We start from the raw sequence: 27,651 nt of genomic DNA on the forward strand, positions 1-27,651 counted from the left end.
GCGGTCACATTCCTCTCATCGGCTCGATAGTGCTGCGTAAACAGAATAGCACCGTCCACCCGCCAAACCGCGTAACTAAAATGTAGCAATGCGGAAAACGCTGAAGTCGCTGGGCTTTCTGTAGTGAGTCAGTCACCCAAACAACATGTACTGACTTTATGTCGCTTCCAATCGACTGATAAGGTCCCATGAATCGATAGGAAGTGCATTTGACAGGTAGTTGTTGTACAAGCTAAATGATTGTGTCCGTGTTAGCTAACAAATTCACAGTGAATCTCTCTCTGTCCATGTCTGTCTTTCTGTCTCTCTGTTCAGACTGTCAGTATGGCAGAGGGCTTTTTGATGGAAGTGTGTGTGGACTCCGTGGAGTCTGCTGTCAATGCTGAGCGAGGAGGTCGGTAATCTGTAGTGAACCCTGTTGAGCTTCTTAACACTCACCCACTTGCTAAGGAGGAAGTACAGGCTGTTATACATGAGGGAAAGGGGGTAAAGTAGCAGTAAATCTGACACAGCTGAAGTGCTGACTAAACACCTGACTGTACTCAGTACTGAGTGTTAAACTGACTTTATGTCTCAGAGGTGAGTGTTTGTCTCTCTGCACAGGTGCTGGTCGACTTGAGCTGTGCTCCAGTCTTCTGGAGGGAGGGCTCACTCCCAGTCTGGGTGAGCAGAGTTCAGTTCTGTACAGATAATCACGCACAACCCAAAACTCCTGAGCATCTGGCATACACAGTTTCACATACGTCACCATCATTTATTTTGCTACAGGTCTCCTGCAGATAGTCAAGCGATATGTCAAAATTCCAGTCTATGTGATGATACGTCCTCGTGGGGGGGACTTCCTGTACTCAGATCAGGAGGTGGAGGTGATGAGGAAAGACATAGAGCTGATGAAGAGCCACGGGGCTGATGGACTAGTGCTGGGAGCCCTGACAGAGGATGGACGAGTGGACACGGAGCTCTGCATGGAGTTACTAGGTAACTGCCTCTGTATTTGATCTGATCTCTATGGTCTTACAGAGCTTTAAAAAAACACAGTTTTAATGTGATCAAAGGATTTAAAAGCAGCTTAATATGTGTGGCATTCAGTATCCTAAAGTTTTGGTGCAGTGTTTGGGGTGAGAATTAACCCAGTCATAAAAATCTGAAAGGTCAAAATCACAAAATTCAGTCTACGAAAGGTCTTTATTTTCTGCCTGGCTGGCAATTATAAAAGATCATGAAAGTTTTACTGTAAGTAAAACTTTATGAGTCTTGCAGACTGATGTCTATGTGTGATTGTGTATGCAGTCCTTAACTTTGTGTTGGCAGTTACCAGAAATACATACCTTAAAGTAAAAGTTTCCATCTGTGTGCAAAATGTGACACTGAAGAAGCAACTAATCACAGTGAGTGTGGTTTGTATTGTTCCATTTATTTTTCTGATCTTTTTCTTCACAGCTGCTGCTCGTCCTTTGCCTGTCACTTTCCACCGAGGTAACATTTTCATCTTAAAAGCATGTGTAAACTTTTAAATTCTTTACATTAGACCTGAAAAATATCACAAAGTTTTAACGGAATAAAGGTTCTTTAGAATGTTTTCAACAATGCTTCCAATTATGGCTACCAAAAGGTACAAAGGTATACAACAAAGTAAAAGTATCAGTAAAATGTTAAGTAATTACAAATCTCATCCATTTAATACCATTTTATTTGTTCTTATTAAAAGCCCAAGAAGTGTCAGATTAATATGAGAACAGGAATTTTTGACTAATTCAACTATAATGAAAGGTCCATATTTAAGAAACAATTACAACAAAAAATAGTACACCCTTAAAAGTTATTTATGTTATGTTATTTATTTCATTAAAATATATTTTGTATGAATGAGACCAGTCTTACACAAATTTGTGGAGCGATGATCTGCCATTCTTCACAAATGATTCTTCTCTGTTGCTTTTTGCTGCCATCCACCTAATAATGTGCTGCCAGTATTCATCAGGCCTTCATCAGGTTTTTGTATTCTTTGGCGAAGTTTCATTGTGCAGCTTTGTTGTCCTCTGGGACAACAAGTTGACTTCTTGCAATGTCCCTCACATTGTCTGATCACTGGTCACTTAAACCAATTCACACAAATAATCCTTGTGCCAAGTCAAAGGCAATAATTATAAACCCTACACTTGAACTTAAAAGTAATACAATTTATGTAAATTGGTATGATTTTGAATCATTTAATGTTTTCATGATATTTCACAGGGGTGTACTCAGTTTTGTTGTATACTGTAATACCGATCCTACTGCAGCTTTTGACATGGTTCATGACCCAGCGGTTGCTCTGGAGACTTTGGTATCATTAGGGTTCCAGCGCGTGTTGACAAGTGGCTGTGACAGCTCTGCTTTGGAAGGACTCCCCCTCATTAAACGGATCATTGATCAAGTATGCATAAACTATGTACTGTATACATGTCTGCATGCAAGCATATGAGAATGGCGTGGCTATTTAACTATGCTTAGAAGTCATTGTAGATCAGCATCTTATCTCTCCCTCTCTACCATTCTTCCTTCATAATGTTCACTCAACAGGCTAAAGGGAGAATTATCATAATGCCAGGTTAGTACCTTTATTTTTTCTATCCAGTATTTCATTTACATGTTTATTTTGTAGTTGTTTTCAATGTATGCATTTTTAACAACAGGAGGGGGCATCACAGAGAGGAACCTGCAGAGAATCTTAGAGGGATCGGGTGCTCAAGAGTTTCACTGCTCAGCCCGTTCCAGTAAGGAATCTGCAATGAAGTTCAGGTATGTTTAAAATTCAGCCTCAGTTAAATTAAATGCTGGAAAGTGGGATTTTACCTTAAATGCTTTAATACATTTTAATACTTCTTGCCACTATGAGAAAATAAAAGTTTTTTGTTGCTGTTTACGTGCAGGAACACCTGTGTGACGATGGGAGCTGCTTTCTCAGCACCTGAGTATGGCCTAAAGGTGGCAGATGTGCGCAAAGTTCGCACTCTCAATGCAATTGCCAGAAATACCTTGTGAATGGGTACTGCACAATCATGACAGACAGCAAAACAGATACCTCAAGAGTGATCATGAGTAATTATACTGATAAGTCATCATTTATTTTCTGTAAGTCCCAGAAAAAGAAGACATTTCAGAATTGCTTTTCCCTCCTTTTTTTTAATCACTGACCGTCCTTGTAAAGTTAGAGCTCAGGGACAGCCCCGCAGCCTTCTGGGAAATGCAATCTCTTTAAGTATCTCACAGTGCAGAGAGCTGTAGATAATTTGTACAATTTTAAACCTGTATGTGGCCTCAGAGATCATATAACGAAATATACAGTAGATTGTTAAATTAGAAATGGCCGTGTTCCTAAAACTAAAGAAAAGCACTATCTGTGCTTCTGCTGTTTTCATAACAGTATGTTTTCCATTTGTGATATTGTTGACCTATATTTATTTACGGCACTCCCTATTTACAATGGAAGATAATGCAAAGATGTGACCTCCTGTACTTTACAAGGACAGAAACATTATGACTTGATTCAGTTTGCTCATAATGTAATAAAAATCAGGAAATTTCAAAGTTCAGTGCACTTTGTTTTATTGTTAATGTTGTCAAATGTCTCCTCAAAACCAGTCTACTATTAATTTAGGTTATACCAATGCAGAATCATGCTGTGCAATTTCCCATTCTTCAAGAACAAAAAGCTGTAGTGACACATCTGAATATGCAGTGACTGTGCAACACTCCTTCAAGCATTTGGCAAAAGGTCTCAGGACATGAGAAGTACACAAAAGGAACTTAACATATTTGCTACGCCGTTAAATGTGGAACCAGCTGATGTGCCTGACAACACGAAATCACTAAGCTGCAAAGCAAGAAGGAACTTAAAGCTAGGTACTTCAACCTCCCTTTGCTGGAGTTCTGTAAACTGTATGTACATCCTGAGGATTTTCCCATTCTGAGAAGTTTGCATCTTTTTTGGGAGAACCTTCTGTTGTGAGCAGTTAGTTAGCAGAGTTAGTGTTCAATAATTTAGTATGGTTGGATGTTTAAAAAATTGTAGTCACATATTTATGTATGTCTCAGATTCCAATTTGCTCTTAGTTGCAGTCCGATATAGGCAGCTAATATTTGTTTATATATATTATTCTATCTGCCCTATCCACTCTTGAAACTATACTGTGTCTGCCATTGCCCATTCATAGTAACAGCCTTCACTGTTACATAACAGGCGATCAAATTTAGCTGAAACGTACTGAGGGCTAATTATGATAAATCATCACTCCAACCTTTCCCCTTTCTCGATTACGTATGGGTTGCTTAATGTGTCACATGGCTGTCCTTGGGGTTATACTCACAGTGAGTCAGCCAGATTATGACCATTCAGTGTTATCAAACATGTAATGATTAACCATCACACAGTCAGCGTAATCTGTTTTTGAACCATCACTGTCAGTGCTGTCACTTTTCACACACATTTTTTTAACACTAATAAAAGTTGTATTTGCAGCTGTAAATTAATTTCCTACATAACAAGTCTGCCAGGGTCACGTTGAGTGTGCATTTTCTTCAATTAAGTGTTTACTCACTGACACCACTGTACTAAAGGTCATCCTGGTTATAAGGCTATTCCTCTGTTTCTGTTGAAGTTGCTTGTCTGAAATTGACACCTGAGCTGGGACGCTGCTGCTGTGTTTACACTTGACCTCTCAGTGAGAGGGGATATGAAGCCTGATGCTGTTGATTTGTTTTTGTATGAAGTGCTTTTATCTCTTTTTCCATGCAGACACTGACACTCACACACACTAGAAACAGTCCTCTTTGTGTAGCTTGTGTTGAACTATCATCTGGTAGCAATTTATCTCTGAAGTAGTCTTTTGGACATGAACACAATAGTTTTGTTTTTGGTTATGTACTGTACTGCCTGGTTGCTTCAGATTAGAGTGACCAATCCCTGGTCTGTATTTTTAGAGATCACAGACTAGAGAAGTTAATCTGTACTCAATCAGGAATGTGTTTTGGCAGTAGAGTCCACCCCTCCTCCTCAGAGGAAGAACAGGAAACAGAAAGAGAGTGTAAACTCCAGTCAACACCCTTCCCTCTCCTAAAATTGCCATCAATTAACTGTTATTTTGGACAAACATTCTGCATCTTTCTCAAATAACATTCCAGCACCTTCATCCTAACAACCTCATTTGAGTGTTTAATCAGTTGTGATTTGAGTTCTGAGAATGGTCCAGAGAGAGTGAAAGTATGCAGAGGAGAAGTGGAAACATAGCAGGAAATGGGGTCTAATGAGCCCACTCCCTCCTCTTCTCTAAACACCTTTTTTGGTGGGCTGTCCCCCAACACAGGAAAAACACTGCTTGTACAAGCCCTTGTGCCTTTTCTTTTTTCCCCTGACATGCCTGAAAAGTTGAACTTTAGACACATCTGAGGAGTGTCTGTGGGCTGGAGCAAAGCTGGATTTTCTCAGTGACTTTGACTACAGCTGTTGAGTTTTCTCATTTACATCAGGAGGACTGAACTTGTGCACTTCTCACAGAGGCCAGAGGACTGCTGAAAGACAAACTTCAGTAACTTTCTGCCTAAAAAGAAAGAGATCAAGACTCAAGTAATGCAACAACCCATCTGCTCTTTACATTAATTCAATATATTTTTGGTGTACTAATGTTTTTCTCTCTGCACAAGGACGTGACAAGGTTTTCTTTCAGCTTAAAAACCTCATGGCTCAGAGTCCCCTAGAGTCACGTCCTGTGATTGTCTTTGGAGTGTGGACGGACATCGCAGAGAGAGGGAACGTTTGAGTCAACCTCACCAGCAACTGAGCAAAGGACAAAAGGCGTCTGGTTGTCTAGTCATCCACTGAAGCCGTCAGTGTGGACCATGTGTGCTGCAGCTTTGGAGGAATACTGTGGCTCCATTTTCTGGGTGAGTTGAATAACCAGAGTTAATGCAGCTGAAGGGAGACAATAGGAGCTGAGGGAATTTGCTTCACAGTTGCCTTCAGTTAACACTCACTGTAGACTCTCAAAATAGAAAAACATTGAAAATACACACAAACACACGATAGATAAATTGTACAGTGACTACATTTAAATGTAACTAGAGGATAGACACAATAACACCTGTATACAGTGATACAATCCAATACAGTATGTCTCTAAGAAGTACAAACTTCTTTTTTCCATCATGTCTGAGACGTGACATAGCAAATATTACCACAATGAACCAATTACTTTTATTAAAAGTGCTGAATTACCATTCGCCTTGGTCCAGTACACTTTACAGTTCAAGAGACACGTGACAAAACATACAGCAAGCAAATAAAATAATACTAAATAAAAATAAGACAACCACATTAAAAAGATCAATGTTCGGAGGATGTCTGAATTTAATAAATATTAAGAAGTAAGGTAAAGTAACCACATTAAAACATCATCAAAAGGATGACTGAATATATATATAATACTATATTAAAATAAAACAACCACATTAAAAACATTACACGTTCAGGGATGCTTGGAGGTGATGGACCCAATTACAGCCATCAATGTTAACACCTATGAAATAAATACCCATATTTGGCTGGTTTAACAATTACTAATTATTTCTGATAGACAAGTCTCTAACTTTTGGAAAGGTAATTTGGTTTTACAGGTGCAAATAGCTGTCTATCATCAGCAAAGCAATGAAAATTAACACTGTATTTGCGTATGATGTCACCAAAGGGAAGCATAAAGATAGAAAAAGCATAGGGCCAAGGGCGATTCCAGAGGTACAGAAAATTCTCCGATTGTATTATTGTACTAACCTTCTGAGTTATATTTGACAAATATGAATGAAAAACGAAAAATGGAGGTCGGCACACTGTAGCTCCCTTAGCAGTTTTAATGAGACATCTGAGACATCTTTAGATAAACAGTAATGAAACCATATTACGCTAGAGCCCAAGGTCTTGGGCAGAAGCCTCATTAACTGTCCCTGAGGCAGAGGATGAGAACCAACATTCAGTAAGAGTAAATGTAGACCTCATTGAGAGATAAAATCACTAATAGGGAGATCAAATGTTCAATAATGTAAACTTAATATCACCTGATGGCATGGAAGGTGCAGAATCAAACTTTTTTTGATGTTGAAAGCACAGTAGTTTTGCAGAACGGGTTTGTATACTGTTATAGCTTCTCTGTGTTCTATAATTAATTATGACTGGGTTACTGGAGAGTCTGTCTAGATTGTCACAATAAATATAGGAGGATATATACAATATTATTAAATATTGTATATCTCAGCTCAACGTAGGGATAAGGCCTGAGACTGAATTTCCACGTTGCTGATTAAAAAAGGAAAAAAAAATGGATGTGGGTGTTTGCTGAGAGGAATCTGCTGCAGTGTGTCTTTCACACCTGGTAGAAAATGGACCACTGCAATTTTTTATTTGATGTATCTTACGTCGGAATCTCCGACTATCAGATATGAGTTGCTAGAACAGGGGCATGCGGGGAGAAGACGTAGTCACAGCCCGGTAAACGACGCGTCCTCCAGCTGGTTCTGCAGGTCGAGGCTGTGGTTACGGGGACGAGGTAGGATATTAGTCTCGAGTCAGCAGACGGGGGTCCTGCTCATCTGGGATGCACCGGTGTGTGAGCTGGGGTTAGCACTGACGAGAAGGACATAGGGGCGACTTCCTCTGATATTCCCACGCACTTTAGATAAGGGTATGTGGCTAGGAGCGGAGCTGGTCTGTTTCTGTGATTTACCTCCTTACTGTAGCTAGAGGTCCTCCGCGTGGGATTAAGCAGCCGCAGTAGTAGAGTTCAGCCCGGTTTCAGCTGCAGAGGTAACAGCGACGTCCATTGTAACGGGGGAATGAATGAAACAATGAATCCTTCATCATCCCTGATGGTTTGGGTCAAGTGTGGGCAGCTGTCACACTCGGACGGAGAGGTGAGTAGTGGCATGCTGCAGTCAGCTGAGCAGCGTCTGTGCTGCTGAATGCAGAGACACTGTGTGAAGGACTCCACAAATTAAATAAATCTAAATGCATGTGTATAGCATACGTCATCTCTCAGTGAGCTTTACACACAGGACACAAACAGGAATCCACAGTTATGTTTTGGCTTGTTCAAGTCCTCCATAGAATGAAACCTGGAGCTATACAGGCCCACATACTGAGTTGAAATGAATAAGGCCATAGATGTCTGACAGTTGTTCGATTTACCTCAGATCCAAACGCCTCATGAGTGAAACATTTTACCCAGTTAAAATATGTAGGTAAAAAGTCAGGGTCTAAAAGATTTATCATAACATTAAAGCAGTAACTGGATAATTTATCACAGAGCTTCCAGCTGACAAACAACACGGCGACGCATGCGCAGTCAGCAAATTAATCATTGTAAGACAGAAAAAATTTACAAAAATTTCAGGACTTCTATCTTTGTGTTATTTTGTACACGTCGATCATCTGTACCATGTAACAAACAAATGTGAAGTTATTTAGTCATTTATTAAAAGGTATGTGTGAAAAAGACTTTCCAGTTAAAACATGAAGAAGACGTTTTAGATACCTCTATGTGAAAGCATTTTGTTTTCAACCCCTGTACACAGTGAGCTGATCGTACACGTGACTGTCCAATAACAACTCTTAACACATGACTCAGCATGTCTAACAACTGCAGCACACCTTTATGAGCTGCAATTTGCATCCCTGATTGTAACGAGAAAAAAAAAAAAAACAAAACCAAAAAAACACTTGAAAATGGTGACAAGTATTTTTGAATAGTTCAATAGAAAATAACATATCATACACAAAAATATTATTTCTCAACTACTTTGATAACTGATAAATAATGTCTGTCGTTTTACAAATATAAATAGTGAAAAATAATAAACACTATCTCTGGTTTCAGCTTTTTTAATGAGTGGCTTTACTGCTTTTCTTTGCCACATTTCATGTTAAATTGAATACTTTTGGTTTTTTTTGGGACTTTTAGGTCAGACAAAAGACCTGTATCACTTTGGGCTCTTCATCTTCTTTTAATGTTCAATAGACTGAGCTTGTCGACTAATTAAAAAAAAAAAAGCTATAGCCATACAACTTGCTTCCCTCATGTGAAAAATGTATCCAAATAAAGCATCCACATACGACATCATGTAAAATATCTTCACATTATTTAACTCCTCATGCTTTATAGAAAACATCAGCACATACAAATGTCTGTTCAGACTGCACTGCTAGATCCTCTATATCTCCCTGGAACTTGTGTTAAAAGTATAGACTGTGAAATGGACCTATGATGGATCAAATAAAAGGGTGTATGTTTTTCAAAAGCCTCAAAATGGCACAGTTTTCTCTAGACTGGTCTTTTGTTTTTAAAACACATAAAACTCCTCAGTGCTTAGCTCCTTTCACACCACATTAGTCCATGAGTGCTAACCATCGCTCTCCTCTCCTGAAGTGTACATAATGAGCAGGGATTTAGGACTTAATCACATGTGAGTCACTGTTGATTAAATTTCTAATCAAGGAGATGTGGGGTGTCCCTGTGGTGTAATATGGAGTGAGCTCCTGAGGTACAGGGACGGGAGTGTGTTTGCAATAGCCTTCCCCTGAGATTTAGAGGGCAGTGTGATTTTGTAAGGCTCTGTCATTCAGTTAGGGGTTATCCTGGTGTGATGCATGTGTCTGTGTGTTTGTTTGCGTGTGCACTTCAGAATGCTTCATATCTGGATAGAGAAGACCCAGATTTCCCAGTGTGTCTGGAGCAGACGGTGCTGGTCTGGATTCCTCTAGGGTTCCTGTGGCTCTGTGCCCCATGGCACCTGCTGTCTCTCTGCAGAAGGACACAGGTGAACACAAAACACCTGTCCAAGCTCTACATCTGCAAACAGGTAATGCACACAGCAAGAAAAAGATATTTATTTAAAGATCCCCTCCAGTCATGTTTTTAGATAGATGATATATATGCTATGTTGTGTAATGATACTTTGCTTATCATAATATTGTAATAATTTGTATCTGGAATAGTTTTTCCACAAAAAAGTTCAGTTACACATGTTTCTTGAAATTACATTTACTCCTTCCTCATTAAAATATCCAGAATCTATGACTGTGCAAATGTTTTTAGTTTCAAAGGTTTCGTTTAGTTTTAGTTTAGCTTTAGCAAAGAGAAACTTTCCCTTTTCAGTGGGCGAATGTGAAAACAGCGTAGTGCACATGCATCATTCTGCACAGTGAAGGTCAAACACACACTTTTGACTGGAGGGGAAATTCAAAGTGACTTTATTGGTCAGTCTTACCTGTCTTTACCTGTCACCGCAGCTTGTGGTGTCTCTGTTGTTTCTGACGGCCATAGCGGGCCTGGCGGTCACATTAGGGGAGGATTATGGTCCAAACAAAGACCCATCATCAACAACGAAACACCCTGGTGTATACTATGCAAACCCTGTCCTGTATGCTGTTACATGGGTAAATATAACAGGTTTTACATCTCTTCATATGCTCTAGTGCTCAAGATGGAAAAATGACAGGGTTTTTTTTAATGTTCTGACATGTCTTCTTTCTTAGATCCTTGTGCTGCTGTGTCAGGAAGGAGTCAGACGAAGGGAAAGAGCAGTAGACTCTAGCACTCTTTTCCTCTTCTGGTCGGTCCTTGTTCTGTGTGACATTTTCCCTTTCCAGACCCTCCTTCGCGAGGCACTCAGGCAGGTATGAGCAAAAAAGTTAGATCAAGTTGGGAACTAGTAGAGAGGAGGTATCATTACTTAGACATAATGCAATCACTTGATTCATTTCAGCTCTCCATAGTTATTGGTAATGACACATTCACTGTTGTACCTCCCCCTTTAACTGCCTTTCTTCCACTCATCAGGGGGAAATCAGTAATGTTCCTCGTTTCTGCCTTTTCTACATTTCCTTTGGGCTGGAACTGATTGCACTTCTTTTGTCTGCTGTGGCTGATATCCCTCCAGAAGCCGAGGAGCTTGTGAAGAAGGTACCTAGTTACCCAGATGGAAGCATTTTTTGATACTGTGAAATTCACAACAATGTAACAAATATAATACATAGAACCTTCATTTCCTGATTCTGCCTGCTGTGAATATAATCCATCTGTGTGCTGTTTGTTTTTTATTCTGTCTATCCACAGAATCCTGAGGCAGGTGCAGCATTTTTGAGCAGAATCACATTCAACTGGCTTAACAGGTAAATTAAAAGTAGTTAAGTAAGAATCCTAGCAAACACCTGCATGTGTATGGCATGACTTTGAGCTCCTCCTTGTCTCTCCAGTATGGTGACAAAAGGATATAAGCGGCCCTTGGTTCAGGAGGATATGTGGGATCTGAACGAGGCAGAGAGCACTGCTTACATCAACCAGCACTTCCAGCATTTCATGCAGTCAGAGCTGGGCGCAGCTCGGGTCCGCTTCCAAGCCCAGTTGAAGAAGAAGCCCGGAGACAAAGCCCAGGAAGAGGCCTTTCAAAATGGCCTCTCCAACGGTCTGGGGAAGGGCATCAGTCAGGATGTGTTGATGATGGTGAGAGTGTGCAGATAAACACTGAACACTCATCTGCCATGCATTCTCTCCCAATCCAGATGGATTTTTAATAATAATGCCACTGATTGTCATTGTCTGTCAGGTTTCCCAGGTTTATTGCTTTTGAAGAGTCTATTGATGTGTGCTCAAAGTCTATTCTTCTTCTTTAGGAAGAAAAAGGAAAGAAAGAAGAAGAAAAGAAGAAGAAAAAGGACAAAAAGAAAGAGGAGGAGAATTATCCCAATTCATGGCTGATTACCACCATTTACAAAACCTTTAAATGGATTCTCATCGAATCTGCCCTCTTCAAACTTCTGCAGGACCTGTTGGCTTTTGCCAGTCCTCAACTCCTAAAGTGAGTTTTAAATAAAATCCTCTCACCAGGGTCACTGAAGAGAGGATTTTGTCACTGATTTTCTGCAGTTGTCTTGTAAACATCTAATTTACAGTGCAGATTGATGTCTGTTTACATTTTTTTGTATGTGATTTTAAATTATTTCATTGTTTCTTTAAAAAAGTGATCAACCTTGAATCTGCCACTGTCAACAAAGTTATTTGTTTACTGCTAGTTACTCCTGCACTCTCTGTAATCATTAACTCGGGGTCAGTATACTCACAACTAAAGTATGCCACAAGAAACTAGGATATGAATTGATTATTTTTCCTCACATCGATCATAGAGCTGATTTAATTCAATTCATGATGGACAGAAAAAAATCCAGAGGTAACTCACGTCTCTCAAAGTCATTTTTCCTTGTAGTCTTCAGCCCCAGGCAATGCTAACTGAAGTGGCATCACTTTAGGCAACTTATCCGACTATGTGCAGCTCTCTGTGAAGCCACAAAAGGCATCCTACAACCTTTTTTTCCCACATGTGCAGTAGTACTCCCCAAAATGTTCAAACAGACTCTGATGTGTAAAATCAGTGGAGATAACATGCTGTAAGCTTGTGAATGATCCAACCTCTGAGCTTAACTATTCACTACCCAATAGTTAGTTTAAACACCAACTGATAACACCAATGCCTCAAAGGGGGAGGGGAAATGCTGAGCAAAGAAGAAGTAACTAATGGAATGAAGGACAAGATAGTAAATCTTTACACAATTAAGGCTTAAATAACTCCAGTGAGATGCTGGAAAAGCCATAGTAGCCCCTCATTAACTATCTTTTTTCTTTTCATAGATTGATGGTCTCCTTTATTCAGGATAAATCCAGATATGCCTGGGAAGGGTATCTGTATGCAGTGCTGCTGTTAGCAGTGGCCCTTCTGCAGTCTCTGTTCCTGCAGCAGTACTTCCAGCGTTGCTTTGTGTTGGGGATGAAGGTTCGCACTGCCATCATGGCTGCTGTGTACAAAAAGGTAAAAACAGGAGTGATGTAGTAATGACATTTTCTTTTTTTAAAAAAAAGGGAAGACAAGAAATTACTGTGCCAGCTCCCTTTTTGAGACATTAAGTGCCGCTTGCAGTTTTCAACACCCACACAAGATGCTTGTAAGTTGTATGAGTGAAAAATCACTTTAATATGTGCTGACCTAATAATTGTATTTTTTATTGTTAAAATCATTGTAGCTCGCACCAAATTGTCCACCTCTTGAACCTTTTCTTCTTCCTCTCTGCCTGCTGCTCTTTCAATCTTTTTCAAGGCATTGGTGGTGTCTAATGACACTCGTAAAGAGTCAACAGTTGGGGAAACAGTGAACCTGATGTCAGCAGATGCCCAGCGATTCAACGAAGTGACCAACTTCATCCACCTGCTGTGGTCCTGTCCCCTGCAGATCATCCTGGCTATTGTTTTTTTGTGGCTGGAGTTAGGACCTTCTGTGTTGGCAGGACTGGCAGTCATGGTGCTAATGGTGCCAATCAATGGACTACTAGCAACCAAGGCTAGAAATATCCAGGTTAGCAGAGTTGCACACACACAAATCAAGAAATACTTGTTTTATCTTCAATCTAATTCATAAGTAATACAGAATGACAACATCAGTGCTGTGATACAATGCATTACCCCAGTATTTATACAATTTATCTATATGCAGTGGTTACAATGGTGAAATGTGAGCTCTCAGTAAAATCACCTTCCTGTAAAATATGCAAAAAAGGGAAAATTATTTCCCTACATTTTATGTTTGTAATATGCATACGGTTTTACTGAACACGAGGGCATCCAGAGTACTTTGCTTACACCTCCAACTAAAAGTTCTTTTTTTCATAGTTCCAGTCAGTCTTTGTTAACATTTATTCTTGATAGCAATTTTCCCTTTCAGTTTCCATTATTCCATTGGACAACAGGGAGAGTGATGTCTTCTCATCTATTGACTCTTTATTATACTGATTGTTTAAATAACACAGAAACATACTGAAACTACAGAAATATAGAAACACACACACACACACACACACACACACACACACACACACACAAATCTTAATTCTCTGTCAAGATCAAAATTAATTTTGAAAAGTTTTGAAAGTTCAAAATTAAAATGTAAAAAACACAACCGATTTCGACATCTACAATTCTGTAATTTCAGTCAAATAACCACATAATCACTGTTTAAGAAACTTAGGTTGTCTTTTACAAAAGTTATGCCTAAAGTCTTTGCACACTAGTAATAAAAATGAATACAAAACCCACAGTGATTAAACCACAATGCATTTGCATGGACGACAACACTGTGCCTATGGAACCTTACACTAGTTATATTCTAAACTGAGGTGACAGAAGCAAACAGAAGCACAGAGACCGGACCTTTGTGTAAGAATTGCCAACAAAAGAAAATAATGAAGCATGCATCATCAGGGAATGGTTTTGTAACATGCTGTTTATTTCTGTGCGTCCATTTTCTTTTTCAGATACACGAGAGTAGATATACATGTGTTATCAAACTAATTACACTGAGAAAAATACAAAACAAGCTTTCATCATGTACTTTTTTTGAGCATTTGTGTAGTGCACCCTATTGATAGTCATGCTTTCTCTGTATTTCATCGGTTCTTTCACAAGTCACCTAAAATCTTTTTTTATTTAGGCGCTTCAAATCTTTAAATCATTCTTCTTGGACAGGGTCATTTAAAGCAGGGGTTAATGAGGGTCAAATGGGCCAAGCATCTCTCCAGAGACTTTCTTTTCCTCACATTGATAAAGTGTTTGTTTCGGTGGCAGAAGGATATCCATGCATTTTGGGTTTTTTTATGTTAAAGACATTTTCAAAGAAGCATGAGACATTTTGATTCAAAGCCTCTTTTCCAGGCTGAATTTAATATCAGATGTTTTTGTTATTTTCTGTAGTATCTCTTTAACAGCAAGCTATATTTTCCCTGCTGATTGACATGATCTCTTTTCAGATAGAGATAATGAAATTCAAAGACAAGAGACTGAAAATCATGAACGAAGTACTCAATGGGATCAAGGTGAGAGTCCTTATTTAATTCTTTAGTAGAGTTAATGGTCCTGGTACCTTCCTCTTTTGGGTAAAAATAGCAGATTGGTGTAGGTGGGGGGCTGTAAGTGAGGCCTTCCTCAGATGAAAGGCTTTTATGCTTGCGGAAAAAGCTGAAATGTTAGTCTACAGTTCCTTCTATTATACTCTATCCACCACCTGCGGTTTATTGGCATTGACTACATAAGGTATGAATGTTGTTCTGCTGTTCCCCCACCCTTCCTTTTCCATGTCCTCTACAATGCCCTCTACTCCTTCCCTTTTACCTCCCACTAGATTCTGAAGCTGTATGCATGGGAGCCATCCTTTCAGGCACAGGTGGAAAGCATTAGGGGGCAAGAACTAAATGTCATGAAGAATTTTGCCTACCTGTCATCTGTCTCTACCTTCATCTTCACCTGTGCTCCTGCTCTGGTAAGTCCCATGAAAAGAGCATTGCAAAAAGATGAGTGGCAAGTTACGGATAGTCTTTGCATTTTTTTCCCTCATGTTGTCTTTTTTTGCAGGTTTCTCTGGCTACATTTGCAGTGTTTGTAGGGGTGAGCTCAGAAAATGTGCTGACTGCTGAGAAAGCTTTCACCTCCATCTCACTTTTCAACATCCTCCGATTTCCCCTGGCCATGCTGCCCATGCTCATCGCGGCCATTGTGCAAGTAATGCAACAGAACAACATCTCTCATCCCATGCACACATACCAAACATTTACCAAAGGCCCACTAATCTGTTCTTTGTCACTTCAGACAACTGTATCTAAGAGGCGCCTGGAGAAGTTTCTGGGAGGTGAAGACCTTGACAGTGGTATTGTGCAGCATGACTCCAGTTTTAGTACGTTCATCATTCGCATTCATTCCTGTTCCTCTGCTCAGTGGCAATTTGTTGGTACATGTGCATTTAATCTCTCTTCTCTGTACATCATCTCTTAGACACTGCAATCAGTGTATGTGATGGATCCTTTGCTTGGGAAAAAGAAGCTGAGCCTCTGTTGAAAGAGTATGTTGTGTCAAATACAAAATTACGCATTTGGATATTATGCTAAATGGCTACAAAGTATTTGTCATTTTACTGTTATTTTTTTACAATGTTGACCATATTCACTTTGTATGTGTTTTCCAGTGTGTCCTTAGACATAAAGCCAGGTCGGTTGGTAGCAGTCGTGGGGGCTGTGGGCTCAGGAAAGTCCTCTCTCATGTCAGCCCTCCTCGGAGAGATGCACAGCACCAAAGGCTTTATCAATATTCAGGTGACGCCTTATTTCTGTCTTCATATCTGTCTAATAACAAAAAAAACAAAAAAAAACAAAAATAACAAAACTCGTGGTATCAGTGATCCACTGAATTTCTTTGACAATGAAAAACATAGAACTAGGATGTCACTCAGTAAAGCGCAAACCTCAGTCTAACACGTTTGTCTAGCCCTAAAAATAATTCCTGCTCCATTTCTCATTTCTCCAGCAAGTTTGGTGCAAATTGCTCTGATACTTTTTGCTTCTTCCCACTGATATATAAACCAACAAATAGAGAGGGGTGAAAACATAACCTCCTTGGGTGAGGTAATAACAGTGCAGCAGTAGTTACAATTGAGGATCAAAACACAATACAGGGCTTATCTTCAAAAAACACTTTTTCAAGAAGAAGCTCTCTGATGTGATCAATAATAGAATTGCTTCTGAAGGAAGATTATTCCAGTTTACAGCAGCAGAATAAAGGTTTGTGTAAAAGTCTACACTTGAAAGGTGCTCTTTGGCCCAAGGCTAATTGCATAACAAAAGAAAGAAAAATCTGATTGTATGTTTGCACCTTCACAGAGGTACAATAAAAAGCCGTAACTCCACTCACTCACTCAAAGAACAGCTTAATCCATATTGAACAGGGAATACGTTAAACCTTTTTTATACTCCCTGAGTGAAGCCAATAATAAGGGGCAGCCGGAGCATTGTAAGTTCTTCCAACTGTTCTTCAAATTGCCCATAAAAAATGTATTTTATGTTTATTTATCTCAACTGTTGTAGAGTTCATTTTGGATGAAAACCTGTGTGAATGCTTCCTTTTCAATGGCATGAGGCAGAACAGCTGTGTGGTTAGAAGGAACTCTGAGCCTGACTCTTAATGTCTTTTTCTCCAGGGTTCCCTTGCGTTTGTTCCACAACAAGCCTGGATCCAGAATGCCACTTTGAGGGATAATATTCTGTTTGGCTCTCCCCATGAGGAAAGGAGGTTCCAGGAAGTGATCCAGGCCTGTGCCCTGGGCCCTGACTTGGAGCTGCTGGCTGGTGGAGACCTCACTGAGATTGGAGAGAAGGTGAGAAGCTGTAAAAAAATTAGGTTTATCAGCCACCAGACAGAATTACATCAGTGAAGCCTCAGAGACAAATGTTAAGACAACATGTATGGTGTACAGCTCTGTGTGGTCCTTTAAACCTAATATTTTCCTGTGCTGTTTCTGGCTTCTCCTCCCCCTCCCTCTCGTCAGGGCATCAACCTCTCAGGAGGTCAGAAGCAACGTGTTAGCTTGGCCAGGGCAGCTTACAGTCAGGCTGATATTTATCTACTGGACGACCCCTTGTCTGCAGTGGATTCTCATGTAGGAAAGCATCTCTTTGATAAAGTGATTGGACCCAGTGGACTACTCAAAGATAAGGTTTGTAATGAACCTACAATGACATCAACAGCATCGACATGATCATGTGTCCCACCTAAAAATAAGTATATTTGACTATCGAAGATCTCATGTATTCAAGTGTTGAATACAGTGTATTGGTAGCAGACAGTTCAGGATATGTATGTCTTTTCTAATCAAAAATAGATGTGAAATAAAAAAAATGTGAAAGGTTACTTCCAGTCATTTTAAAGGCACCCAGAGCTCCCAGAGTGAATTACAGCTAAGGCCCAATGTGTCCTCATCTGCAGACTCGTATCCTGGTGACTCACGGCGTGAGCTTCCTGCCTTTCGTAGATGAAATAGTAGTCTTGCAGGATGGAGTGGTGACTGAGATTGGATCCTACAACAGCCTTCGTGCAAGCAGAGGAGCTTTTTCTGAGTTTCTAGACACGTATGCGAAAGAGCAAAGTAATCAGACCCAATCTGAGTCAGGTAATCACATACTTTCTCACTGCAGTAATGACATACATTGTACAAGTTACTGCACTTTACTGACAGAACCAAAAACTGTGACTGCATATGTACTAATGTGTGATTATTACTTACATAGAGGGTGGCATATAGATATACTGTAGGGGCATTTCTAGCCTTTTTAAAAAATGTGCTTCAATACTTTCTGTTGCTATGATTACCTCAAATACCCTATGAGAGACCATGTGTATATGGTCATTTTCATTCAGATCGTTGCCAGGATACTGTAGACATAGAGCTCATCCCTGAAAGAGAGGACACTCAACCCGACTCTCCTTTGGAGGACACTGTTTCTGTTACACTGAAGAGAGAAAACAGCATCCGCCGCAGCCAGCGCAATGGCAGGTTAGAGGATTTATGAGGGCAGGGTGGGCTTCTTGTAGGGCACCGGAGCAAGTCACTGCTATTACAAAAATCTTTGTGTCTGTTATGTTTGTTTTCTTCTTCTTTTAGTGTCAGACTAAGAAAAAACAGCTCTATAAGAAAACCAGAGAATGCTGATGAATCAAAGAAAGGACAGAGGCTAATAGAGAAGGAAACTATGGAAACGGGACAGGTAATATAACTTCTTTGTCTGTCTTAGTACTTTTTAAATACAACTTGAACATTAGAACCTGTTTCCTTAATCATTTATGCTCTCTGATATCCAGGTGAAGTTCTCAGTGTTCCTTCAGTACCTGCGAGCCATGGGCTGGGGATATGCTGTCACAGTCTTCCTGCTTTACTTCACCCAAAATGTTGCTTTCATCGGTCAGAACTTATGGCTGAGTGACTGGACAAATGATGCAGTGGAGTACTACAACAGAACATACCCCTCCTGGAAAAGAGATACCAGGGTGGGCGTGTTCGGAGCTCTTGGAGTGGTTCAGGGTAACTGAACAGTTAAAGTCACTACAGTCCTTCCTTATTTTCATATTCATGTCAGTTAAATTCAAAGCTAAAGCTGATTTTTTTCTAGTGACAGTAAAGATTGTCTGAGCTTATTTATTTTTATTATGATCCAGTATTTTTATGATTGTTTATGTGCAATCTGCATTGATTTTCTAACATATTGTATTAAAGGGATAGTTTGAGCGAGCTGTTTCCCAGTACTTTTAGTCTTTAAACTAAACTAACTCCCATCAACTCCAACCCTGTGCATAACACACAGACGTTGAGAGTGGTAGTAGAGTAGTGAGAGTAGTATTCATCTTTTTATGTAACATCCCAACAAGAGAGCAATTGAGCCATTGAACTGTTTCTTTACTCTAGCTGCCTTGAGAGAAAAAAAGTATTTGCTTCAGTCCTACATTTATCCTCTATTGCTTTCATGCTAATGACCAAATTATCTCCTTTGTTACCATTTATAGTAATTAATGGTAATTTTCATATCTTTTAACCCTAATTTTCTTCAGACACAGGATGAATTTTGTCAGGATGTTATTAAAATGGAGAACTGAACATGTTGAACTTGTTAAAGTCCTGAAAATTTAGATAAGTTAGAACAGCAAGCACGACAAAAGCAGAGTTGTGTGGATGAACCCAAACCACAGGGAACATTAGAATAGAGAGCTTGAACTGAGAAAGCACTGCTCTCAAACTTTTGACATTTTTTCCATTTTTGAGACGTGTCACCAGTGGCATACATCCTTGTTTGTTTTAATTTCTCTTAAGAGTCAAGGTTCATGTTGAAGTCATGCTAAGAGGTATGATAATGAAATCGTGCCACTCTGTTTCATTGTGTAGAATAGAATAGGCTTTATTGTCACTGTACAGTTAAGTACAATGAAATTGTGGGTTGCTCAATTTTCATTTCAAAGGCTTTATATTTCAAATTCAGGACAAACAATAGATTTGAGCAAGATTACATTTTAGAGACCTTGTCTACTGACAAGGTGTGTTCTTTTTTACTTTAGGAACTCTGTTGAAGAGAACTGATTTCTTTTTAAATATTATATGCTCTCTTCATTTTATAAGTACATCACTAGGGACTGTACTGTTCATGTTGGTGAATCATACACGTCTTTATATGGATATCCCTTTAGATATTTCTTATTAACTGATGTTTTCCATAGTTTGGCAATGTCTGATTGTACTGATTAATATTTGAAATGGCATCTTACTGTAATGTTTCACCTAGCTTGCTGCTGTTGTGAACACAGTACAAATAAGGAGGGGTTTTAGATGGCAGAGAGGAATTAGTTGCAATGATATTTTGATACTTTTCTGATATTTTTCTTACAGATCAAGGAAGTACAAACATTTTGTAACTTGACTGTTGTTTTTTGATGTATTTTGACCTTGAAATTAGTTTTTTTTTTTTTTTTTGTCATCAGTGAACACTTCAAGAGATTTGTAATCAGTTCTGATTGACTTAATGTGGTCCTCCATTTTAGTAACTATAACCAATTAACACATAAATAGAATAGAGTTAAGCACAAACTCTCAGTTTGGGGGGCCGCATGTTCTTTTCGGTGTAAGATGAGGAATGTTGTTCAGACAGAGCATGAAAACATGCACAACCGTAGTGACTGTTTTTATATCTAGAGAAACATGCACTTGAGTCTTAGGGATAGGTTTTTTCACTGGACTCTTTTACATTATTGTGCAAAATTGATTTCACAGAGATTGAAAGTGTGTATGTTATAGAAACTCTGTCCTTTCATTGCAGGCCTCTTTGTGTTCCTTGGTACATTGTCCCTAGCCAATGCCTCAGTCGCTGCTTCTCGTATCCTGCACTCAAGGCTACTTAACAACATTCTGAGAGTTCCCATGTTATTCTTTGACACTACGCCAATTGGAAGAGTGGTCAACCGCTTTGCAAAGGTAGGATGCATCATTGACTTTTGCGCATGTTTTTAATAGTTTTTCTTCTTTCTTTCATCTTTTGTTCTTGCTTTCTTTAGGACTTGCTCTTTGGAATTTTGAAACCCATCTATTGAAATTGTAATTTTAATGGGGTAGCTTGACTAAGTCTGCATAAAGTCATCTCAGCTGGATGACAGGTTACAGCAGAACAATCTGCTCTCCTGTGAAGTTAAAGCAATTTCACTGATCTGACAGAGTGACTTCATCACTTCTGCCTACACCATTTATTACCATAGAGATTCCACAGTTCCTGATGGACAAAGACAAAATTGAGAAGACCTGTGCAGAAGAAGTACTTTTGAAGTTCTCTGAGCTTGATGTGCATCAGTCTCACAATCAAACATTATTTGTATAGCATCTTTTGAACAGGTTTATGCAGTTCAAAGTGCTTTACAGATGACTGACTGATTATGATAAAACAGAACAGGTGTGGAAATTTAATTTTAAACAAAATTTAAAACTAATGCATGTGACACATAAAAAAAAAGCTATCTTCGCCCAGCTAAGGTAAAAATAGATGAGCAAAAAACACCCTGCTATGAACGAACATCTACGTGTTTCGGTTGTCAATCCTTTTCTGTGCTGCCCAAAAATAGTGAAAGTAGCTAGATAAGGTCATCTACTTTCACCTTAGCTAGGTAGCACAGGAAAGGACTGTGCTAGCTTGCAGTCATCCTGAGCTTTTGTCCATTAGGTGACTTCCAGGGCAAAATAAAAATAATTTAGTGCACAACAAAACAGTTTTTAAGCCTGTAACTGATTTCTCATTTCTCTGTGTTAATATAAAACGAAAATTTGGCATGCTATCCTATACTTCATGTGTTGTACTGAGTGAATCGACTAAAAGGGAACTAAAAGGTGCCTCCGCAAAAGTCACTGTCCTGCACTTTGGAATAAGTAAAGTGCCAAAGAACCTGAGAGGCCACATCAGTTGATACACACTGGAAGCATGACTGATCCAAGACAATGAAGCACTTTAAAACAAGTATTTTAAGGGGAATCAAAACAAGAATGTTAAAATCAGTATGGTAACTGACAGGCAACCTCCTCCTTGTCCTGGTCAGCACTTAGACATCAGAGTTCTGAATTAACTGATTTTTAACAATAACTCTCTTCTCCCAGGTGCTTCCTCAGGTTTTCCTAAAATATGTCCTTGTCCACCAGGAACTATGGCATTTCAACAGATGTTGAGGGAAAATAGAAGAATTAATTGAGAATGGACAGTTTTAAACTGCTCTGGGTCACTTCAAAGCACTGTAATACGTTTTTTTTTAAAAAAAAAAAGACTAACTTTGCTAATACTGGTCCTAAAGGACATTTTCACAGTAGATGAAGCCATTCCCCAATCCTTCCGTTCCTGGGTCCTGTGTCTGCTGGGTGTACTGGGAACACTCTTTGTCATCTGTCTGGCCACCCCTTTCTTCACTATCGTCATCGTTCCTCTGGCGTTGGTCTACTACTTTGTACAGGTAAGCTTAAACTTTTTGTTGAAAACTAACATTGGAATGCAAACAGCCAGTATTAAAAGAGAGAGAGGCTTGTTCTTACTGTAAGGAGAATCCAATTAAACTTTTGATTGATTTCTGTTGATTTTGCCCTCTGTCCTCACCCAGCGCTTCTACGTAGCCACTTCAAGACAGCTCCGTCGGCTGGACTCAGTGTCTCGCTCTCCCATATACTCTCACTTCAGTGAGACAGTCTCGGGTCTGTCTGTGATAAGAGCATACGGCCATCAAGAGAGGTTTCTTAAACACAATGAAATAACTATTGATGAAAACCTCAAGAGCGTCTACCCATGGATAGTGTCAAACAGGTCAGATACTTAATACCAAGTGCACCTGCATACACACATCAACAAATCCAACTACATTCATTTTCTAAAAAGAAAAAATCCAAGACACTCTTATATTAATTAATAATTAAAAGGCCTTTCTTCAGATGGCTATTTCATGATGAAATTCACAAAGTCACAGACACATACATGTTACAAAAGCTTGAGTAACAGCCTATGCATAGCAGCACAAACACCCTTCCTCTTAATGGGTTTTTCAGTTTGTTGGTAAATGATGATGCACTTAAATTGTGTGTGTATATGCATGTATTTGTATGCATGTTTCTTTACAGATGGCTGGCTATCCGTTTGGAGTTCCTGGGAAACCTGGTGGTGTTTTTCGCGGCTCTGTTTGCTGTTATTTCCAGAGATTCTCTGGACAGTGGCCTGGTTGGCCTGTCAATATCCTATGCCCTTAATGTTAGTCATTGATAAATTCATCACACACTGCAGTTAATAATAATAATAATAATAATAATAATAATAATAATTGCGGTTGGGTTTGTATAATAATGTCAGCAATGTGAACAGAGTCCTTTCTCCTGTTGGGGCTTTGCAGGTAACACAGACCCTCAACTGGCTGGTGAGAATGACATCAGAGCTGGAGACCAATATCGTAGCTGTGGAACGAGTGAGTGAATACAGTGAGATAGAGAATGAGGTATGTTGAAATGAAAGCTTTTCTCTACATTTGCACCCCATTGCACATGGTCATGCAACATTATCAAATTCACAAATTTTTTTGATTTTTTGAATGCACTTTAGTCGCCAACATTTAGTTGCTTTGCTTGCTGACTTTTTTATGTGATGACCTTTTTAAGTTTTTGACTTGTGGCACAGAGGTGTAGAAGTGCCCTCAGGTAGTATCATCATTTGGTTGTTTACTTTGTCTTTTTCTTGCCTTTCAATGTGTTCATATTATCTTCTCCTACAAGTTGGTTCTTTCCTATCTTGGATCAAGAATAGACTGGTGTATCATAGCTCACCTTGACAGTTACTTCACCATCACACATCTGCTCTGTGTGTCTTTGTTTCTACAGGCTCAGTGGGTAAATAACACTCGGCCTCCAGAGAAGTGGCCTGAGGAAGGAAGGCTACAGTTTAAAAACTATAAGGTCCGTTACAGACCTGGATTAGACCTGGTGCTGCATGGAATCACCTGTGACATCGGCAGTACCGAGAAGGTCTGTGTGTGTGTGTCTGTATGTGTCAGGGTATCTAACAAGCCTATAGGATTTATCAAAGTGTGAATGTCAGACTGCTAAATAGATAAAACCCTTGATCAGCAGGATTGTGCAAGTATGCCTCCACCTTGGCACCTACAAACTAAAAGGGCAGTTTGTACTGCAGCCTCTGTATGGTTTTATGTCGATGAATCTTGAACCTCTCATCAGCTAGGGTTTAAATATGTCTGCAGTGTGCACAAAGGTTTCAACACAAGAAATTCAGATAATTACTTCACGCAAAGGAACAAGATATAGCTTCATGTGGGAACATCTGCAGCAAAACAGCAAAACAGAGATGACTATAACCCCTTTAATACTAATCTCCCAGAAGGCTTTTTTTCTTTCACTTGCTAAAGTTTCCCAGCTACAGATGGATGCATTCTGAACATATGCTGCTGATGCCTCTGTAAACATAGAATTAATGCAGTTACCAGGTGTTTTGACTGCTGGTTTGAAAGCTTTTAGTATATGCTACAGAAAGCTTTGGATTATTGCAGTAAATTGTTGTGTTTACAAATGGTCAGTAACTGTAGTTTTTAACACCTATAGAAGAAGGGAAAATTTGTCATCCATCATGTTGTGTCACTTACATTGTGTGCTCTCTCCCTCACTGCATACAGATTGGTATAGTGGGCCGCACAGGAGCTGGGAAATCAAGCCTAACAAACTGCCTGTTCAGAATTATTGAAGCTGCTGAAGGTCACATCCTAATTGACGATATTGATATCTCCACAATAGGCCTGCATGATCTGAGAAACAGGCTCACGATCATACCACAGGTAATCACACACACACACACACACACACGCAAAAAAACAAAATAAAACAAAACAAAAAACAGAAAACTGGCCCACACACAGCATCCAGTTTTAAATAGTAAACTCACCCATCCAACCCTGTGGCCACAGGATCCAGTGTTGTTCTCCGGGACCTTGAGGATGAACCTTGATCCATTTGACAAATTTAGTGATGAGGATATTTGGAGAGTGCTTGAACTTTCCCATCTGAAGGACTACGTAGCAGGGCTGCAGGAAGGATTACAACATGAAGTCGCAGAGGGAGGCGAGAACCTCAGGTGGGCCATGAAAATAAATGTTACAATTAACATTAAGATTAAAAATAGAAATAATGAGAGTGTCTGAAAACTATTGAAATGTCTAAATGTTGATTAGCCACAATACATCAACTGTATTTAGTATTAACTGCTCCTGTAAATATCTTTTCACTCGCAATTACGGGAAGCATTTAAATCACTTTAAATCTAATGTAATCTGATGTTGGTCTAGAAATTAAATTGACAAGTTAGACTGCTTATTACAAGACCTTTTAATGTCATCCTGTCTGCTATAAATGTTCCTGTTGGCAATATTTGCAATAACGTTTCCATCAAATGAACTGTGGGTCAAGTGCAAATCCCCCTGCTGATACACACCAAGATTGAAACCATAATTAGTACCTGGTGATGTGGTGATCTCCACCATTCTCAGATAATTGCCCCTGTTGTGCTGAATGTTTTGCACAGTCAAAGTCTAATGGAGTGTCAGCAGACGCCACCCACACAGTTCATGTGTTTGAGCCACTATGTGCTAAAATCTGCTCATATCAAGTGAGTGCGTTTTAAGCAAGTACTAGTGGGTGTCCATTTGTGGGTAGTTTTCATCTCCAAAAACCTTTTTGATCAACACGTGCCACTCTCTTCCCAGTGTTGGGCAGAGGCAGCTGCTGTGTCTGGCTCGAGCACTGCTGAGAAAGTCTCGTATCTTAATCCTGGATGAGGCCACAGCAGCTGTTGACCTGGAGACAGACAACCTGATTCAGAATACCATCCGCAAGGAGTTTTCACACTGCACTGTCCTCACTATTGCCCACCGTCTGCATAGCATCATGGACAGCTCCAGGTGAGTTATTGTCCCTTAAAATGTTTTGATCAGGTGTTCAACTCATTTCACCCCTGTCAATGGCAAATTTCTTTCTTCCTCCACTCTTGTCTTGTTTTTTGCATGGTAAGAAACCTACGCGTAGCCTTCAAAACTCAATCCACACTACTCAGTATGGCACATTTTTTTATTTTCACACAGGGTAGTTCCACCCTGAATTTATCTGTTACCAGACCACACAAAATAACAAATATTAGAAAGCAAACAAATGGAAAATGGCACATTACCCCTCTGCTGTCACACTCCCTGGTGATTTTCTGTCAGACAAATACTGCAATAATCAACACGTAGAGTATATACAAGAGTATTATTTGATAAAATAATAAAAACTCAAGGTGCACTTAGTCTTTTTCTGGAGAATGTTAACTTTAAATGTTAAACAGTTAATTCTTGACTTTCAAAACAGCAGATGACAAAATGATTAGAGCTCAAAGTCCACTTGGTTGCCTGTTACAGAACTTTTGACCATATCATATGGTCTTCATCAGCAAATGGCGTTTGTTCAGTTGTCGTAGATCTTTTTAGATATAGGCTTTCTATTATTCTAAGCACTTTCCTGGTGTGATCTTTGTGTCTTTGTCTATTTTTTCATGCCTTTGTCTTCTATTTTACTCCCGAACAATGGGCTTAGTCTGAGTATCAGGTTTCATTGGCCAGGTCTTTCACAGTTAAGTTTCATCTTCTGTTGTGACAGAAGCCTGATGGCCGCAGCTGTGAGGTCTAAGTCAGCCTCTATTTGCACATCTGTAAAGAGAGTCAGACATGAAAAGATCTGCAAGACTTCAAAGTCAGGCTTAGCCTGGAGGCAGCACCATAGACCAGACTTAAATGGGGGTGACAGGTTGTGCAGAAGTAGGATGCATAAACTTATTCATTGTGTTCTATATATTTTGTAATTAGGCATTTCATGTTTGAAAATGAGGCTTCCCTCTGAAATACACTGAAAATGGGCTTCCATGTCAAACTGCACTAGATGCGAGTACTTCAGTAATATTTGCATTTCCCATTTTCTTTCATTGGAAAAAAACGGCCCATCCATCCCTTTTTCTAAGAGGGATACATCATACATTCACACTTGAGTCTGAATAGAATCCTTTCCTTTAAGTAATAAATATTCTCTCTCCTTAATCTTCGCTCCTGTCTTTATTTGTTTCTTCCCTGAGCTGTTACTATGTTCATATGGATAGTTCAAATATGTACACATCCATCTCGTTCACATTCATGTGAAATTTATCTGTCAGATCCTCCTCTGTAAGCCAGTAAATACATGTACAGCTGATCACCATTTCTGTTTATGTTCCCTCTCCACAGAGTAATGGTGCTTGATGCAGGTAAAATTGTGGAAATCGATTCACCGAGCAACCTGCTTAAAAAACAAGGCCATTTCTATGCCATGGCAAAGGATGCTGGAATAACAATAGAGGATATCACAGTTCTCTAATTTTACATTTTTCCTCTTTTTTTATCAGGATGATTAAATACCATAAATTACTTCTATTGTTTGATTTAAAAAGCTGGGCTATACTTTGATTTTTGAAATATTGCAATATTTGTATTTATAGGAAACAATATAAAGAAATCATATCCCATATGTAAATTAATTTTATATGTAAACAATAAATATTCTTTCTCAAATTATTCTGAATTGTTTTCAATGAAAAGAACCACCTTTGTCATAAATGCAATTGGGAAATGCACTTATTTGCTATCTTGC

General features: G+C 39.3%; 2 protein-coding genes across 3 annotated transcripts; both read left to right on the top strand.

Moving 5' to 3' along the window:
• The first annotated feature begins 56 nt into the window (after window positions 1–56).
• cutc (cutC copper transporter homolog (E. coli)) lies at window positions 57–3,575 on the top strand. Its single transcript, XM_018684259.2, has 9 exons — window positions 57–216; window positions 316–394; window positions 604–663; window positions 769–978; window positions 1,441–1,476; window positions 2,283–2,416; window positions 2,563–2,590; window positions 2,676–2,781; window positions 2,913–3,575. Exons 2-9 carry the CDS (start codon window positions 325–327, stop codon window positions 3,022–3,024), a joined length of 756 nt encoding a protein of 251 aa, XP_018539775.1. The 5' UTR covers window positions 57–216; window positions 316–324; the 3' UTR covers window positions 3,025–3,575.
• Window positions 3,576–5,381: 1,806 nt separating this feature from the next.
• On the top strand, window positions 5,382–27,575 carry abcc2 (ATP-binding cassette, sub-family C (CFTR/MRP), member 2). 2 transcript variants are annotated; one of them, XM_018684261.2, is made up of 33 exons: window positions 5,382–5,605; window positions 5,683–5,922; window positions 9,706–9,882; window positions 10,313–10,459; window positions 10,559–10,699; window positions 10,863–10,985; window positions 11,139–11,194; window positions 11,279–11,525; window positions 11,696–11,880; window positions 12,708–12,885; window positions 13,171–13,425; window positions 14,873–14,938; window positions 15,244–15,381; window positions 15,474–15,620; window positions 15,708–15,792; window positions 15,891–15,957; window positions 16,081–16,207; window positions 17,089–17,265; window positions 17,437–17,604; window positions 17,874–18,057; window positions 18,306–18,441; window positions 18,550–18,652; window positions 18,747–18,966; window positions 20,747–20,901; window positions 22,257–22,412; window positions 22,557–22,756; window positions 23,068–23,194; window positions 23,334–23,435; window positions 23,815–23,958; window positions 24,621–24,779; window positions 24,909–25,075; window positions 25,704–25,898; window positions 27,249–27,575. In XM_018684261.2, exons 2-33 carry the CDS (start codon window positions 5,878–5,880, stop codon window positions 27,376–27,378), a joined length of 4,707 nt encoding a protein of 1,568 aa, XP_018539777.1. In that variant the 5' UTR covers window positions 5,382–5,605; window positions 5,683–5,877; the 3' UTR covers window positions 27,379–27,575. The 2 variants fall into 2 exon arrangements, with proteins under 2 accessions (XP_018539777.1, XP_050932590.1); XM_051076633.1 differs by having other exon boundaries at window positions 5,706–5,922.
• Window positions 27,576–27,651: the final 76 nt, after the last annotated feature.

This window comes from Lates calcarifer, linkage group LG16_LG22 (genome assembly GCF_001640805.2).
Source record: "Lates calcarifer isolate ASB-BC8 linkage group LG16_LG22, TLL_Latcal_v3, whole genome shotgun sequence".
NCBI lineage: Eukaryota > Metazoa > Chordata > Actinopteri > Centropomidae > Lates > Lates calcarifer.

Excerpts from the sequence above, each read along its gene's own strand:
- cutc (XM_018684259.2), top strand. The coding sequence starts at position 325 with ATGGCAGAGGGCTTTTTGATGGAAGTGTGTGTGGACTCCGTGGAGTCT. Across the intron at positions 395-603 it reads TGTCAATGCTGAGCGAGGAG|GTGCTGGTCGACTTGAGCTG; the intron begins GTCGGTAATCTG and ends CTCTCTGCACAG. Across the intron at positions 1,477-2,282 it reads GCCTGTCACTTTCCACCGAG|CTTTTGACATGGTTCATGAC; the intron begins GTAACATTTTCA and ends ATCCTACTGCAG.
- abcc2 (XM_018684261.2), top strand. The coding sequence starts at position 5,878 with ATGTGTGCTGCAGCTTTGGAGGAATACTGTGGCTCCATTTTCTGG. Across the intron at positions 5,923-9,705 it reads ACTGTGGCTCCATTTTCTGG|AATGCTTCATATCTGGATAG; the intron begins GTGAGTTGAATA and ends TGTGCACTTCAG. Across the intron at positions 14,939-15,243 it reads AAGTACTCAATGGGATCAAG|ATTCTGAAGCTGTATGCATG; the intron begins GTGAGAGTCCTT and ends ACCTCCCACTAG.